The 20,264-nt window shown below is 24.9% G+C and overlaps 1 protein-coding gene across 1 annotated transcript; it reads right to left on the bottom strand.

Moving 5' to 3' along the window:
• Positions 1-1,635: 1,635 nt before the first annotated feature.
• Positions 1,636-7,341, bottom strand: LOC127248346 (catalase). Its single transcript, XM_051270640.1, has 7 exons — positions 7,188-7,341; positions 6,678-6,774; positions 4,390-4,667; positions 2,771-3,547; positions 2,590-2,679; positions 2,132-2,293; positions 1,636-2,036 (listed from the first exon to the last, which is right to left on the bottom strand). Exons 1-7 carry the CDS (start codon positions 7,200-7,202, stop codon positions 1,977-1,979), a joined length of 1,479 nt encoding a protein of 492 aa, XP_051126597.1. The 5' UTR covers positions 7,203-7,341; the 3' UTR covers positions 1,636-1,976.
• Between the last annotated feature and the right edge of the window lie 12,923 nt (positions 7,342-20,264).

Raw genomic sequence — 20,264 nt, forward strand, 5'->3', positions numbered from 1 at the left:
CACCTAACCTTTCATTTGCCCAATCATTTTCTATCAACAATATTCTTTTAATATATATTTAAAATTAGAAAAAAAAAAAAAAAAAGTTGTTTACTAGCAGCTATCATCCCTATCCTTTTTTGTAGCCTACATGAATAATAAAAATAAAAATAAAAATGATCTCTCCGTCTCATCAGTAAGTATCCATTTTTTTTTTATACATAATTTTAAAAATATTAATATTATATTGAGATATAGTAGGAATAAAGTAGAAATGACTAAAATAATCTTATTAGTATGCGTGATATAAAAATAATGACATTTGTGTAATATATTGTAAGTTGTAAGGGTATTTGTAATGTTAGGTAGATAGTACAGTTACTAAAAAATGAAATGAATACTTTATTATGGAACGGACTAAAATGAAAAAATTGATATTTTATTATAGGACGGAGGGAGTATTTCGATTTTGTTCATCTTTGTACTCTTAGACGTATAAGTATTTTTAATTTTATATAAAAAAAATTATATTAGTAATATAAAAGAAAATCCGTTTAATTAGAAATTTTTAATAGATAAAATATACTCTCTCTGTTCTGATACAATAGTTTTGTTTATCATTTTTGTCCGTCTCAAAACAATAGTTTTATTTTCATAAATAATCATATCACTATAAAACTACTATTACTTTTTCATTATTATTACACAATTACCACTACTTTTTACACTAATACACCCCACTGCTTGGGAGCTTACGGTTTCATGTTCTATTTCACTCCCCGATGGGGGCTCTTTTCACCCTTCCCTCACGGTAGTCACAAGGGCAAAAAAGTCTTTTGCACGTACTTTTTACCCAATATAATTCTGAGACGGACGGAGTATTATATATTTATTATATTAATATATGTTTAAAATAATATGTACGAAGGATCGATTCAGCTAAGTGAACAGACTCTTTATAAATAACAAATTGAGCATCCTTATATATATATATATATATATAGTATTTTTTTTTTTCTTTTATAAAAACAATACATCAAAATCATTTCTATTTAAAGTTTCAACGTAAGGCCTTGTTTCGGTTTTGAATTGTGAATTTGAGTTTTAAATAATAAAATTTTAAATTAAAATAATTATTTGATTTAATATAAATATATTAAAATTTTAAATATAAAATTAATTTTTTAATATAATATAAAAATAAAATATAAATATTCATTTGACATGTTCGATGATTTTCTTTCAAAAAAATAATAAGAATATTGAAAATCATTGAAACAAACCCACGTATTAGTGTAGTTAATAATTTAAATGAAAAAAAAAAGTTTAGTAAAAATAACTTTTTATTGTCTACTAAAATTTAGTAAAATTTTATTATTTTTATTTAACAAATAATAACAATATTTTCATTATTTTTTCTACTTTATTAATTTTTAAATAAAATTTTTATAAAGTAGAAGGTCAACCTATGTCCAACAAACTCAAAACACCACAGAAACAATCCTAGAAGACATGGCATGACGGTTTAGAAATTGGATATGTGACCATGAAATCATGGGTTCAAACCCCCGACATTTGGCAGGGTATTATGTTCGACAGAAAATACATATTCATAAATAAATAAAAAGAACACTAGAAAACCATACATTCATCAAATTGATTCAATGACAGGCCCAATATATAATCTGGTACAAAATGTACAAGAACAATTTGGGAGTAGTGAAGGCAAAAAGGCAAGCCTCCTATTATTATTATTATGCATCTTAAGAGGTCTTTTATGTAATAAAATAAAAAAGCCTCAAAAAGCAGTCACTACTTGAAGGCTTTTTTAGGGCACAACAGAAACAACACACACCACAGTAGTGTAGTTCTCGTTACATTACATCACATGAAAATATTTTACAAACACATAATAAGGAGGACGACAGGCACTCTCCAGGCCATTGCTATTAACTTGCCTGACTTTCTTCGTTCGGGTCGGGTCCGGGTCTGGGTCCTTACATCGTCGGTCGCACGTTGAGACGGGATGCGAGCTTCTGTCCGAACGACCTGTCGGCCTGGCGCGAAAAGAACGAAAATTCGTTACAATTCGTGATATCATATCAAATGGTTACAACACTCGGAATTACGGAAGAGGATGCCGGAAAGTTACCTGGGTCCAGTACGAAACCCAAATGCTGCGGATCTCCAGCGTGAGTCGAGGGTCGGATAGAGCGTCGACCCAACGACGGAGGAACCTCTCCTGCCTGTCGGGCGCCCATGAACGGTATCGATCCCCGGCCTGCCTGAAGTTGTCCTCTTTCTCAATCACAGCCTGTTCGACCATCACATTGATCAATCAATTCGATATTACAGTGTTAAATGACCATCTCACCAAAAAAAAAAATTAAATTTAAAAAGATAGATATTATTTATTTTTTTATTATAGAATCAACCAACACGCAAGTTAAATGATTGTCTTACAAACTTTTAAGTGAGATGGTCATTTAATTTATTTATCCATCTTATACATGAAAGGAGTTATCGGTTGACTCTTTAATAAATAAATAATGCGTTAGAAATTTAAAATTTTAAATGAAATAGTCATTTGAAATACGCTTCGCAACATACCTTCGTACGCCTTCCGGTGATCAACCAATCAGGGATTGGGACTTTCTCCGATTCGCGAACGGGATCATACCTCGATGGGAAATAGTCCACCTATAAAGGACGGCATCGAAGCTGGATTAGCTATCTCCGATACAACATACCAAACACGGCGAGCAATTCAACAAAGCGAAAAAAACCAAACCTCCTCGTCGCGGTGCATGAAGTTCATGAACCCGTCGTAGTGATTGTTGTGGTAAGGACATTTCGGGGCGTTGACGGGGAGCATTTGATAGTTCGTCCCGAGACGGTGTCTCTGGGTGTCGGCGTAGGCGAAAGTCCTCATCTGGAGCATCTTGTCGTTGGAGAAGTAGATGCCGGGCGGGACGTTGTGCGGGGAGAAGGCGAGCATTTCATTCTCGGCAAAGAAGTTGTCGACGTTCTTGTTCAACACCATCCGGCCGACGGGCATGAGCGGGATGATGTCCTCCGGCCAAATCTTGGTCATATCGAGGGGGTCGAAATCGAACCTGTCCTCGAGCTCGGGCTCCATGATCTGGAAGTAGAGCTTCCACTCGGGGAAGTTGCCGGCGGCGATGGAATCATAGAGGTCCTTGGTGGCGTGGCTGTGGTTGGTTCCGCCGATGCGGACGGCCTCGTCGTCCATGAGACTCTTGACGCCGCAGGTGGGCTTCCAGTGGAACTTGACGTAGACGACTTTGCCGGACTTGTTGATGAGGGTGAAGGTGTGGACGCCGAAGCCTTCCATGTGGCGGTAGTCCTGAGGGATGCCAACATCGTCGTAGAACCAGGCGAAGGTGAGGAGGCTTTCCGGGAAGTGGGAGCAGAAGTCCAGGATTCGCCAGTTCTCTTGGATGTGGGACTTGGGGTTCGGCTTGAAGGCGTGGATCACGTCCGGGAACTTCATCGCGTCGCGGATGAAGAACACCGGGAAGTTGTTACCTACAATGTCAAAGTTCCCCTGCGTTCACCAAGGCAAAATAACAAATTATTTATGTACAAATAAATAACTATTAACTGAACAAGCATGAATTAGCTGCTAATCCGATCAAATCAAAATAGTGCTGATTTGACAAATCTAACAAATGTTATAAAGTGATCAACATATATTTATAATACAATATACTTCTTCTACCCCAACACAATAGTCTTGTTTACTATTTTTGTCCGTTCTAAAACAATAGTTTTATTTTTATAAACAATCATATCTACCATAAAATCACCTATGTTTTTCCGTTATTATTACACAAATATCACTATTTTCTACACTAATATACTTATAAGGACAAAAAAGTATTTTATCCGTATTTTTTTACCAAACTACTAATATAATGTCAATATTTTTAAAATCTTCTATTCAACATAACTAAGACTATAATTCAAAAATGGAAGAAATATATCATATTAAAACTTAACATATGTTATTTTATAACCCAAACATATATTAAGATATGTGTAAACAGGTCACTGATTACCGTGCTAAACTTGGCAGTATCTGATCCTAAATAACCGAACAATATAAGCATTTCTATTCAAATAAATAAAAATCTAGAATGCATTTCGTCTATTCAATCTCAAACCATAATCGCAATCACAAATTTTAATTTGCTCACAGATTCAAATAACAGTCGTCACATTTATCTTGGTGTTGATTAATTTCACGCCCAAAATACTGAAAATCTATTATTGCTTGTACGTAAACCCTAGAAATTCCAACTTCAAAAACGCCTAAATCATTTCAATGGCAGACGAAGGCGGTTACTAGATTGAAAAAGCAACGGAAAACACGAAGAAACTAATTACCTCTCGGGTGTAAAATTTGGTGGCGAATCCTCGAGGATCCCTGAGGGTTTCGGGGCTGCCGCGCTCGTGGATGACGGTGGAGAATCGGACGATGACCGGAGTCTGCACGCCAGGGGCTCGGAGGAAGTCGGCACAGGTGAGGTGCGAAACATCGTGAGTCACCTCGAAAAATCCTTTCGCGGTGACTCCCCTCGCGTGGACAACACGCTCCGGGATCCTCTCGCGAGTGAAATTCTGGAGCTTCTCGATCAGATGGTAGTCTTCGAGCAGGATTGGGCCTGTAATATTGCCAAACAATTTGGATTGAGAAAACGATGCGTGATTGATTATGTACGGAGGATCTCCATGAAAGGAGTCCGTACTGCTGCAATCTACGTGCAACTTGATGTTGACGAATAGCGTATTTTCGGGGAAGCCCCTGGAGTTACAATATTAACAAAATAGTGCGTATTGAACCTATTATTATCAATTGCTCACTGAACTTTTCGTTATTTACAAATAAGAATGGGCACGGTCGGATAATGGAATTTACATATACTCATTAGGTCTCATATCTATATATTTATTTGTTTTTTACACAAAATTTTAAAAATATTAATATTATATTAAAATGTAGTAGAAATAAATGTAAAAACCTAAACTAATATTATTAGTATTATATGATATAAAAGTAATAATATTTATGTAATATATAAAAAAATTAAAGGATATTTGTAATATTAGATGGATAATACAATTACTAAAAAAGAAATAAATATTTTACTATAAAATTGATCAAAATAAAAAAATAGATAGATTGTTAAGAGTTTAAAATATATATATATTGATACTGTAATAATTCTAAAAAATTAAAATAAAAACATTTAATTATTATTTGGATCCAAAATTGAGTTTTTTTATCTTGTCTGTTCGTTGAACGTTAAACCCACTGGTTTAGAATAAAGCTCAAAAAACTCGCTCAATTTGTCGTAATTTTAATAATCAGAAGTTAAAAATATAAAATTTAGTCCCTGGAAAACAGTACTTTACAAATTCGTCCCAAGGACATTATCGTCACAATAGATTTTTGTCCACATGGGCAAACATGTAATTTAATACCCAAGCGAAATCCCTCGCTTTCGCATAATAAAAACACAAAGCAACGACAAATCTCTAGATCCTCCCCTGATACAAATAAGTAGTAAAATAACTAAAGAGTGATTGCTTAAGAGTTATTACTACTTTCGGTCGCTCTGAATGTGCTCGTTTATTATTATTATTTTAGTGTAAAAATATTAATATCGGATGTCTCTAAGTTCACATGTATCTTTTACATCATTGTACATAAAATTAAAAATATTTTTATATTTGTAGAATTTTTTGAACAAATATTCTTCTATTAGTATTATAAGACACTGATAAAAATATTTTTGCAATTTTTTTCTAATTCGGACAACGTTTTGATATAATAATAATTATTCAAAAATTAACACCCAAAAAATAAATTAGACCCTTAAAGCCGGATAAAAATAATATATTTTAATTATAATTGGTAATAATTTTTTTTATAAGTTTTAATATTTTATATATATCTTTACCATTCTACATATCACAAATTCACAACAAGATCTCCTTAAACTTTTTAAAATAAAAAAATTTTAAAAAAAAAATCAACTTTTTTTATCTTTCTACTTGACACAATTAGTTTTACACATTAAATATTGTTATTCTTTAATTTCTATGTAAAAAAAAAAAAGAAAAATTTTCTCCTATTTTAAAAATAATCTGAAAATAACATCCAAAAATTGTTTTATACAATACTCCTTACCTTCCCAATAACTATACATTTATTTTACTCATAAGCTAAACTATTAAATTTATCTATAGTTTATTTTTATTAAAAAATATTCATATATAATTTTATTATTCTATTTTAATAAATAATAATTTTTATTTTTATTTTTCTATTTATTTTATTATTTTTATTAATTTCATAATAAATTTTACATTCTTTTACTAAATAATAATTATTTTATAATTAATTTTTTTTTTATTTTTCTATTTATTTTATTACTTTCTATTAACTTCATAATAAATTTTATATAATACTACCATTTTACTTTTTTTTATTTATACTACTTTTACATTTAAATTCATTATTTATTAGTGTTCGACATATCTGCATAAATATTCCGGACAGAATTGAGTAATTTTTAGAAAACAAAATATATATATATATTGAAAATTATTTGGTGCAAAAATAACTCAAACATAAAATAACACTCTAATAAATCCACAGTGAAAAATACCTCTGGTTCCGACGGTTAAGGAGCTGTTGTCATTCCACACTGGCTGTCCGCCGTTGGTCGTCAAGTAAGTCGTATTGAACGAACTGGACGGGCGGTACTGCACCAAAAAACATACGTACGTACACGTCACTGTCAAATCCCCAAATCGCTACGAACAACAACTGTTTGTACGTATCTCTACGTTGCATTCCATACCAAATTTATACGACTCTCCAATTTCAGTTTATTTTATATATACAGAAAAATACGATCGTGCTTTGTCAGTTTGCACAAATGTGTTTACATCAGAAATTCATAAGAATTCCATTCTCATATTTCTGTATTTGGCACAGCAAAGTTAAATCCATCGCCAGAAATCGACAATCGGCAAATAAACGATTAAATACAAAAATCATCCTTCCATTTCAGCCTAACTATCATGATTTCCGTTTAAATCATAAATAGAAGAACTGTAGAACATAAACGAGTTGAAAAATGAATCGGAAAATGAAAATTGAGTAGCTCACGTACCTTTGATGGATCCATGGAAGATGTTTTTGCGTGGGAGAGAAAATTGGGGGTAACTGCTTCTCGGAGTGTGGATGGCAGACGAATGCAGGGGTTTCATATATAGGGGCATTAATGCTCCGGGTCGGGTCCAGTCCGGTCCGGTCCATTTCGAATTCGTGACTCGATTAGGAAACGGGTCGTGCTAATGCGCACTGTTATTGATATGTTTTAGATATTATCATTAAAATACTATTAATTACATTTTGTAATAATAAAATAATATATAATTCATACTATATCTAAAATGTAGCGGTGGATAGATGTTAGATAATTCAGCAACTTGGAAGCTATTAATGTTCCACGTGTAATAATGGGTGGGTTTGTTATGTTGGGGTTTTGGGTTTTAAGTTGGGATTTGAATAGTAAAAATTTTGAATTTGAATTTGACAAATAAGGTGTTTTATGCACATTAACACGAGCGATTTTATATTTTCTCTGTTCGCTTCTGAGAGTCATATTTATATTTTATGTCATTATACTTAACATTAAAAATATTATTGTATTTGTATAATTTTTTTGTACAAATATCCTTTTATTAGTATTATAAGACACCAATGAAAGTATTTTATATATTTTTTTTTTAATTTGTACTACATTTTGATATAATAATCAATATTTAAAGATATCGAACATATAAAAAAATAAATGAGACCTTTAGAGCCGGACAGAAACAGTATAATTTATCCTACTTTGTTATTTAAATATATACTCATATTTTTAGGCATAAGTTTTATTGTGATTAGTAATAATTGATATTTTATAATAAAAATACAAAAAAGATAGATAAACATATACATTTTTAAGACCTAGAATTGTTGTTGCATATTCTGCTCGGTAACAGAAAAAAAAACGAGTACAAAATTTGCATAACAAGAAGAACTATTTTGGCACACAATAATATTTAAAAATAATAAAAATAAATATTATAATTACATACTTTTACCATTATCAATAATCAACAATCAAAATTTCAAAATTAACACAATTATTTATTTATTTATTACTCTATTCGTCTCACATACCGTGTCTGCTATACTGTAGACACGGTATTTTAGGAGTGGTGTAATTAGTAGATAATTAAGAATGTATTAGTAAAAATAATTATCCTATAATATAAATAATTATAAATTAAGATTAACATAACTAATTAGTTTAATTAAAATTAAAAAATAATAATAAATTAAAAAGTTTAAAATGAGATTAAAGTGTATAATCATTTTTCAAAAAAAAGAAAGTGACATGATATGTGGGACGGACAGAAACGGCAACATGGACATGGTATGTGGGACGGAGAGAGTATTATTTATGGGCAAAATTGTTTATAATTCTCTTGTGGTTTCTAAACTCAGTGTAAATCTTCCCTCTACTTTAAAAATTACATGACGTTGTCTTATACTTTAAAAAATATTGTATAAAACCACTATGTGGTTTCGGAACTTACCATAAATCTCCACTTTACTTTAAAAAATTGCTTGACGCTCCCTTATACTTTCAAAAATATTGTTTGAAACCCTCTGTCATGCAAAACATATAGATAAAAAATCATATTTTCATCACATGAAGAAAGTTTCATAGCGGTAGGATTTCGTGTAACGTTTTTTAAAATATAAAGAAGTTACCATGCAATTTTTAAAGTATAGAGAAATTTTATGCTGAATTTTAAAACCACATATGAGTTATAAGCAATTTTACCTTATTTATGTAAAACACTAGCTTATTGTTTTTCTTAAAAAAAATTAATGCATAATATTCTCGTTCAAACTGAAGGTATTGCTCTTATTTTCGTAATTTTCACTCAAAATATCTTTTCTAACTTGCTAACTAGAGCATACACTCTAGAAAAAAAACATTATTATGATACCTAAGAGGGAGGGCTTGCTATAAGATGCTATAAGATACGGTATGGTACTAAACTTTTTTCTATTACAATAAAAATAGTTATACATTAATACTAAAATTATTTTAATTTTTATATAAATTACAAATACATTATTATAAATATAATTAAGTATACATAAAATACATAAGAGAAAAACGGCTAAAAACAATTTGACACACTTTCATTGAGTAATAAAATATTACTCCATCTTCTACGGTTACATTTACGTTTTGCGTCATTGTACTTAATATTAAAAATATTTTTATATTTGTATAATTTTTTGTACAAATGTCCTTCTACTGGTATTATAAAAAACTAATTGAAGTATTTTTTGCAATTTTTTCTTAATTTATATTACGTTTTAATATGATAATTAATATTCAAAGATCAATACGTAAAAAATAAATAAAACCCTTAGAGTGAAATGGAAAAACTATATTATTTTAACAAATACTACTATTTATTATTATTTTTTTTTAAAAAAAAAAGAAAAAAGAAAGACACGCACACATCGTATATAAACAAATCCTTGATTTTTATTGATTTATATTAATCTATTTCATTCATATATAGTATAGTGCTAAGCTACCTTTGCTTGAAAGAATGATTGAATGCGATGTGATTATATAAATAGGGAAATTTTAGGCCTACAAAATTATAGCATTATTTTATATATATCAATCAGTATTTTTTTATAATTTAAAATATATTTTTTCGTTCTAAATATAATACTCCATTCGTCCCATAATTAAATATTCATTTTTTTAAGTAGTTTTAGAAATATCAGTATTATATTTGAATGTAGTAGAAATAAAGTAAAAATGACTAAAATAACCTTATTAGTATGTGTGGTATAAAGGTAATGACATTTGCGTAATATATTGTAAATTGTAAATATATTTCTAATGTTAGGTAGACAGTACAATTACTAAAAAAAATAAATACTTTGTTATGAGACGGATTAAAATGAAAAAAATAAATATTTTATTATTGGACAGGGGAGTACTATATTAATATTAATTATACTTAACCAGACACCACTTTAAAATAGTTAGGTTTCTGTTTCAGGTTTGTGTTTGCTTTTAATTGTGTTTTTGTTTCCATTTTAAATTTATTTAATATTTTTTTAATAAAAAATAATAGTATATTTTTATTTTACTATAACACATAATTTTATCATTGTTTGTTGTCTCGTGATAATAAGGTATACATTTTCTTTTTGTAGTAAATTTGATCACACTTCATATTATAAATATTTTAAATATATATTTATTTATATCAATACCATTACGTCAAATTAAAATATAACTGCCAAAAAAGTTTTTACACAATAAAATTTCATCAATTACTGTATAAATACTATTATTTTTTAATTTCTGTATAAAAAATATATATACTTTGTGTGAATGGAGTATATTTTTATAGAAAATATTATCATCAGTTACCATCTAAATACTATTATTTTAAAGAGTTAGATAGTAAAATAATTTAAAAAAAAAAAAGAAAAACTCAAAGAAAATAAAGGGTTTGTGTACTTGGAATTTTTTCAATATGCAATGTATTTATAAAAATATATATTATTTTATATCACAAAATATCACGTTTAAATTATTGTTCAAATTAAAACTCAAAATTACATAAACGAACATAAGTAAACAAGCTCAAAGAATTATCTTGAAAATATTTATAAATTACTGTGAAATATTTTTATGATTGATAAATATTTGATATGTATTTAAAATTTTATTTACAACTTATTGTTTATTTTCAGTTTTAGTATATAAAAATAAATTAAAGTATATTTTTTAGTCTATTTTATTTCTAAAAAAATATAAAATCAAACATCTATATTTATTTATTATATTATATTAAAATTTATTTTTACATTTAGGATGTGTTTGTTTGGGAGTTTGGATTTTGAGTTGGGATTTGAATAGTAAAAATTTTGAATTTAAATTGTTGTATGGTGTGCTATAAATAGGTGTTGATGTAATGTTTTGAATGTAAAATTGATTTTTAGTATAATATAAAAAATGAAAAATAAGTGTTTGATTTGATGTTTTTGGGAGAAAAAAATTGGATGAATAGTGTAAATCTAATCCAATCCCCCAAACAAACACACCCTTAAAATATCATATCGATACATATTCAAATCAAACTCAAAATCAAAACCCCACAAATAAAGACACCCAACATGACGACAACTTGTAGAATTAAAATACGAACTCACAAACATACGAAATAAAATACACAGATGGCTAAAAATACGTATAAAGTATTTATATTATAAATTTAAATAAAAATAAATATTCAATGTAATAGATTTTTTAATTTTCTTTTAGCAATTTGTATGAGACTGAAATAGTTTTCAAAACATAAGCAAGAAATCCCATTTATAACATATTTTATTGATAGAAATAAATAAATAAATAAATTGGTGAGTTGGGACAAGTAAGTCCAATCGAAATAAATTCCGTGACTCCGCTATATTTTAGAAATGTATTTACTTTGTCAGCATATATATATATATATAGATATAAATACTTTTATTAATTTTTATTAAAAATATAGTTTGAATATATTGCCTAAAATAAAAATTATAGTTGATTATACAATCATCATAATATAAATAAAAATATATATTTTTTTTATGTGAAGTAAAAAAAATTGTATCGATAATGTAAAAGTAATATTTTATATTGAATATTAATTTTTTATAAAAAAAATAAAAATGTATATATTATATATATTGAAATTTGTATTAGTAAAAAAATAGATTGTGCAATTTTTCAAATGATAAAATTTAATTAAGATATACTCTCTTTATCCAGCTACAAAGTATACATATTTTTATTTTGGGATGTTCAATTACAAAGTAATCATTTCATTAAATACCCTATATTTTTTTACAAATACTCTTATTTTACATCACATTATTACTTTTATACTAAAAAAGTAAAGACAAAAATGTCATTACACTATTTTTTTATTACTTTTATACTAAAAAAGTAAAGACAAAAATGTCATTACACTATTTTTATCTATCTACTATAATTAAAATATTATTATTTTTTAAACTCCGAACTAAAAATAAATGTATACTTATTGTTTGGTCAAAGGGATTATTAGATGCAATAGAGCCTACTAACTATGCAATTTATTACTCTATCGGTCCTATTTTTTTTTTGTCTTGTTTACGTAAATACGAAAATTTAGGCAAAATATAATTAGTAAGTAATTAAAAAATATGTTATTAAAAATAATTATTATATAAAAAAAACTAATTATAAATTAATATAATTAAATAATATAATTAAGATTAATTATAAAATTAAAATGAGATTGAATATATAATTATGTTTTCTAAAAATAAAATGACAATAAGGTGTGATAATATAAATAACGGAGGAGAAAAGTGGACCAACATAGTAAAAAACAAAAAAAAACTCGTTCATGGTGGTATTTATTTTTAGTAAATGAGTGTCAGATTATTTCAAGTTGTTATATATTTGTCAGTATGTATTTATTGCAACTATAATTAGTAAAAGCATCGACTAGTCGTCTGTTATTTTCACAATAATTCATTCTGGGAAAACAAAATATCTGAATGGAAAAATATATATTCTTTTTATTTTATTTTTATTTTTTTTCTCCAATTTTCTCATCACGTGGGTTTGAATTTTCTAATTGATGTAATTTCTTCGTGAATAGACAACACTTTAATTAATGGTTTTTTTGTTTTTTTTTTTTTTTTTTTTTAATTTTCGTTTGTCCATGGATAACTACTTTATTACTTCCTCAGTATAATTTCTATTATTCTAAAGTATATTTGCACGATTTTTTAGGTAATTATTTTTTTGTTATGAATGGACAAAATTGTCTTTAAGTGTATGGTAGAGATTAAAAATAATAAATGAATTAAGGATAAAAATATAAATTTTGTGTTTAAAAAAAAAAAAAGGACAATAGTTGTTTGGACATTAGTTTGTGGACGGAATGAGTATTATTATTTAAAAAAAAAAGAATTACTATTATCCAATCATATATCCCAATCTTTCCTCTGTCCTGTACGATTGATCTTATTTATTTAAGGGTTTTTTTATTTTAATAAATTTAATAGGAAAATTTTGATTTGAATTTGGTATTAAAATAATAAATAATAGGATGTTTTGTGAGAGAAAAAAAATATATATTTTTTTCAGAAAATGCATAGTCCAAATAGTAGAAACTTGAGGTTTTTTGTATAAAGAAATACACCCTTATTTATTTATAAATACGCTTGTTTTTTTTATTAGTCTGAGAAGAAATTTGGTTTGAGTTTAATAATAAAATAATACTCCATCCGTCCACTTACAATGTTTACATATTTATATTTTGGGACGTCCAATTAAAAGTTAACATTTCATTAAATACCCTTTTTTTTTCCACAAATACCCTTACTTTACATCACATCATTACTTTTACACAAAAAAAAGGCAAAAATGTCATTACACTACTTTTAACTACTCACTATAATTAAAATACTATTATTTCTTAAACACCGCGCCAAAAGTAAATGTAAACTTTGTAAATTGACGGAGGGAGTATTTGACAGAATGTTTGTGAGAAAAAAAATTGTATTTTTTCTTTTTAAATACAGAGACCAAATAATAAAAAAGTGAGAATTTTGGGTAAAGAAACACACCCCTTAATTTATGTAGGGTATGTTTCTTTTGATTCGATGGGTTTAAAAAAAAATTAATTTATATTTTATATTAAAATGATGTATGATATAATATTTTGTTAAAAAAATATATTTTTTTTTTCGGAAAGCATATAGTTCAAAAACAGTAAAAACCTGAAATTTTGTGTCAAAAGAAACGAACCGTAATATTTATGATAAAATATTATTTAATTGAATTTTAAATTGGATAAAAAATAAAATAAAGTATATTTACAACACTTTTATATTAAATATTTTATGTATTAACTTGATTTTTAAAAGAAATTATATAATTATAAATTAATATGAACAATTAGAAAACAAAAGCAATTAAACTACTTTTACTAATTTAAACACAATTAACAACAAAACGTGCATGATTATACAATTTTTAATTTAGTCATTAATTTACATAAAATATCAAATTCAATTTAAATTTTACTCTTCATTAATTTTTTTCTACATATATATCAAATTAATTTTTTTAGCACATAAAAGGATCTTATCAATACTTATTTATTTATTTTATCAAATAATTATTATAATCTAAAATTTTATTATTTAAAATCAAAATTTTTATTTATTTTTTATTTTTTGAAAACAAAATTAAACTCAAATTCAAACATCACTATTCACTAATTAATTTAAAATTTAAAATATTAAATTAATTATTTTTTATTGCATTAAAAATTAATTTAATATTTAAAAATTAAACAATATTTATTTATATTACATGAAATATAGCTTCGTTTACGTATTTTAGATATATTGATTTTTTTTTTCATGTGATATTAGACATTGTGTAAAAATATAAAATATACTCCCTCCGTCCATTTAGAAGGTTGACATTTACTTTTGGTGCAGTATTTTAATTATAGTGAGTAGTTAAAAGTAGTTAATGACATTTTTGTCATTACTTTTTTTTGTGTGTAAAAGTAATGATGTGATGTAAAGTAAGGGTATTTGTGGAAAAAAGTAAAGTATTAATGAAATGTTAACTTTGTAATTGGACGTCCCAAAATAGAAATATGTAAACATTGGAAGTGGACGGAGGGAGTATTATTTTAAGTTGAATATGTGACTTTTTTTTTTACTTTTTTAACGAGTATTTGAAGTATTTTTTATTTATTTTTTTTACTTTTTAATTTTTGTAGAAAGTTTTTGTATTGTTTATTACTTTTTTCGTCCCAAATCAAATGAGGCTTTTTAAGGTGTTTATAGTAAATTAAAAAAATAATAATATTTTAATTCGTAAAAATATGTAAAATTTTTTTGATATTTTTGTCCTTTTGACTTAATGTATAAAATGATTGTATTTGTAATGATATGTATGCAATTTAAATAAAAGTTAAAGGTGTTTTAATATTAATATACAATTACTTTGAAGTGTGACAGACAAAAATGATAAAAATAATAATTTGAATTAAAATGGAGAGAATATTATTTTTTTTTTGAATTACAATTAAAAATTAAGATTGGAGAACAAAATGAAAATTACTGGCAATAATCATTGATTTTATTTTTTTTTTCGCAATTTATTTATTATTTAATTTTTATAATTTTTTTTCACAATAATATACATAATGCACACTCACAACACATACCCAAACCAAACCCACCCGAGAACAAATCCCATTTTATCTAAAAAACTCATAATAATAAAAATCAAAATTATTGTTTTTTTTCGTAAAAATATAAATAAATAAAATATAAAATCATATTGATTAAAGATGTAAAAATAAATAATAATAATAATAATAATAATAATAATAATAATAATAATAATAATGAATATATTAAGTACCTTTTATTTGTAAATAAAACTATCTTAAATGATACTTACTCCAATTCCAAAACAATTGTTCAATATTTTCATTTTTGTTTCTTTTAAAATGATAGTTTTATTTTCAAAATTAAACATATCACCTTAAAATTATTTATATTTTTTTATATGAATACACTCAGAATGACATTTTAATCTTTTAATATATATTTTATATTTATTTTTAATATAATATTATTATTATTTAATCTCGGTCTAATCCAATGAAACTATTGTTCCGAAACAAATGAAATATAAAATAAAAAATAGAATTTATTACTATGAATAAACATAATTTATATATTTTATTTATCTACAAACATAAATCAACCAACATATTTAATATTAGTTTGAATTTTAATTACTTATTTAAATGTTAATTTAAGCGATAATATATTTTTATTAAAAAATTATTCCTCATAAAGAATCTAGATTTGGATATAAAAATTTAAATCAGAATTTGTTTTTTTTTTTTAAAAAAAAATGAATAATAATAATATTTACTTTTGCGTAATTTTAATAAAATTATATTATTGTTCAGATAAATATCGTATTAATTACTATTTAAATAAATATTAATTAAATAATTTTAAACCATAATTAAACAATATTTTATTTTTTAATTTAAATAAAATTATTAAATCATCCTTTTACTTTAAGTCAATATCATTTGTCTCTTGACCAAAGATCAAACCCATAATCTACCAGTGACGTGTAAGAAATGAGTAATTGTTGAAGCACTGACTTCCATATTTATTACAAATATATATAATAAAAAATAAATAGATGGATATTTATCTGGTCTCAACCTTCGTTTTATTTGCTTTTTCTTGATAATATTTATTTATTTATTTCACATTTTCATTCAATACTTGTATGAAAAATTATTTCTCAATAAATAATAATTCATTCTTTATGCCAAATATATATGTAATTATTTTTTATCAATTACATATAAATATTATTATATTATAATAAAAGTAATAATAGTAAAATATTTTAAAATTTTAGATAATATATTTTAGACACTTACAAATTTTTAATATAAATTGGGACATATATTTGCAGAATATCAATTTGTTACTGTTAACCACAAATAAAAGTATATGTTGACAATTAATACTTATATATATATTTTTATGCCAAAATAAATCCTAATATGTGTTACATGTAAGACTATCTTATGTCAGTTCAACTATATTTTATTACTTTATTAGCTAATTTAAAAAAAATATATGTTTTTTATTTTGAATTATTCAATTATTAATTATTTATTTTAAAAATATTTTATTTTTGTTTTTATAAATAATCCTATTTTACCATTACTTTTACACTGAAAATAACAATTATCTTTATACTACTTTTAATTTATTAAACTCTACTCTAAAGTAGCAATTTATTTTCTAATTAAACGGAGATACATATGTTTAATTATATCGCCGTATTGTCATTTTATGTTATTTTTTTTTTTAATTCAATACAATAACAACAGCTATTTGCAAAAAAATAAAATCATTAAATCTTTCTAATATTTTTATTTATTAAAAAAATATTATTTCTTTTAAGATAGTAAATATATATATATAAGTATATAAATTTAAATGCAATATAGGGTATGTTGTTTTGTAAAATAGTTTGAAAAAATATTTTTTTATATAAAGTATAAAAATTTATATAAATAATAAAAAATAAATAAATACGTATAATATATTAATTTTTTAAAATATATATATTTTTTTTTTCGAAAAAAGAATACAGTCATATATGTATATAATATCGTAATACAGTACGTACATACGTATAAAATTCTAAGCAATTATAACGACAATTTAAAACAAGTCTTACCGTACACATAGCAATATATTTCATATCTTACTTTTCGTCATTAGCACGTTTGCTTGATTTTTCCAGTCATGCTTTATGTTTCTTTCGTCTATAAAATTAGGTAGTAGATTTGGTTTAATATGGAAACTGAAAAACAATATATTATACTATTAAAATAAAATAGATAAAAAATAAAATAAAAGTATTATAAAAAATTTATTTAATAAAATGATAAAAAGGTAGTGAAGGATCCTAGTAAATAAAAAAAAATATCAAATTGATTATTATTTTTCATAGAGTAATAAAATTATAGATAAATAAAAATTATTTATTATATATGACTGTTCATAATCTTAACGGGTGATAGATACAATTTTTTTTGGATAAATGAAGTTTATTTTAATATGTTTATATATACTATTTTTGTCCTAATTGAAAGGATTATTTTTTTTATTAATTTTTTATTACAGTAAAAGTAATTACAAACATATATCAAATATATTTTATTTTTTACATTATTTTATATATAAAGTACAGTAAAAATATAAAAACTATCTTACATCTTTTAATCAACTATTAAAATATTATTATTTTTAAATTTAATATTTCATTCTTCATGTAAATATATGCTCAACTCATTTAAACAATTCTTTTTATTATATTAAAAAAAAACAGATAAATAAAATATTTCATTATATACTATAAATTTAAAATTTAATTATATATAAATTTATAAAATATTTTATATAATTAATTTATGGCGTATAAATTTATTGAAGTATATATTTAACTTTTTTTGGCTAACTTTTGTAGTAGTTATTTTTATTTAGTTCAAATTCATTTTTTCTTTAGTTGATATTGCAGTTTCGAGAATGTGATTTACTAACCGACGTCATAAATGATATTCTTAATTTCCACAATTTTTAACATATTATATATTCATCAAATCACAAATAATTCCTCAATATTTTGGCATTTGTGGAAATTCCTAATTGCTTCTAAATTATTGTACCATTGAAAAGTCTTGATGAACCCAAAACGACGTCGTTTGCAAACGTCCAAATCATAACCTTATCCCATCTTTTCTAGGTTTTATCACCAGCTAATGGCGATTATTGGACGGCCCGGATTTTCGCCCCACAATTATTTGGATATTATCTGACGTGGCAGATATCGCCAACAATGCCCGGGGAAAAGTCTCCACCTTGGGTCCACAGGTCCCGGGCTCTCCCGTTATGATGTGTAACCTAATTGGATAACACCTGTCTTCCGTTGGATCTCAGTTTAAGGCCGCGTTTGGTTTGTTATTAGTAACTTTCTTTTTTTTTTTTATTCCATTTTTTCAGTCCATTATTTTATTGTTTCTTTTTTTTTTTTTTTTTTATAAGAAATATGATTATACATTCATATTTTTAAAATTTTAATTATATTATTAGTTATTTTAATTTTAATTTATTATTAATTTTATTATATAATAATTATTTTTATTAATATAATTTTAAATTATTTATTAATTATATTTTACTTAAAATCTCATATTTAAGGTAAATCGAACATAAAAAATGGGATGAAAGAAGTATATTTTAAAAAATGATAGTATTTTAATTAAATTAATAATTAAAAATAATATAAAAATATTCGGGTGTGTCTTTTTGATAAGTTTGAGAAAAATTTTGGTTTGTATCTAATATTAAAATAGGAATCCTAACGGTGGGTGGGACGTTGCTTCCTTAATGTATTTAAAGATATTTTGTGAGAATAAAATTACTATTTTTACGAAAAATATAGAATTCAAATAGTAGAAAACTGAAGTTTGGTGGTTAAAAAAACACATTATTTATTTTTATTTTTTTAGTGTAAAAAAATAATAATATAATAAAATATAGATATTTATAAAATAAATATTTTCTTCATTCCTTAACAATATATTCTATTTTTTATTTGGGTTTATCCGGTAACAAACTATTAATTTTTATTTTTAATAACTTTACTATTTATCCAATATTACAGATACATTTTTAATTTACAATATATTATACAAATATTATTATTTTATATCAAACAACAACGGAAATAAAATTAATTTCATTTTATTTTTTAGCTTTATTTTTACTATATTTAATATATTTTTAATATTTTAAAAATTTTGTACAAAAAATAAATAAATAAAAAAATATGAAAAAAAAGGAAATAAAATATTTTAAAATAATCATTTTATAATTAAATAATTCAAAATAAAAATACTTGCAATTTACGAACAAAAGGTGCAAAAACAAACATTTAAACAAATGCTAAATTAAATAAATAAATCCTATAGACATAATAAATTTTACATTAATAAAGATAATTATGATAAACAGTAAGATCACATGGTGGTGTCGGATATTCATTAAAAAAACAATATCAAAATGACAAACACAGTTCATTGAAGGAAGCCCCGCCGCCCGCACAAGGATAATCATGGAGCGTAGGGCCCACGCGCCACTAGGAAAAGTGGGCATGCATTGTTGCTGCTGCTGCATGGGTCGCCCTGTGTGATCCGGCGTCATAATCCTTTTCAGTTGTTTCGTTGTGGTCTTGAATTTATTTGAAATAAAATTATTGATTTATTAAATAATATTTCTATTTGATTTTAAAAAAAAAAATTAAAAAAAATAAGTATTATTTTAATAATAAAAAAAAGTTTGATGCTGACTTGAAATTGTATAAAATAAATTTAATTTAAATTTAATAAGAAAAGATAGGAAAAAAAAAAGTATAAATAAAAGCATATTCGTGCTTATCTCCCACGAATTATTTTGATATACTGTA

The sequence above is a fragment of the Andrographis paniculata genome, unplaced genomic scaffold (assembly GCF_009805555.1).
Source record: "Andrographis paniculata isolate CXL003 unplaced genomic scaffold, ASM980555v1 Contig33END, whole genome shotgun sequence".
NCBI classification, from domain to species: domain Eukaryota; kingdom Viridiplantae; phylum Streptophyta; class Magnoliopsida; order Lamiales; family Acanthaceae; genus Andrographis; species Andrographis paniculata.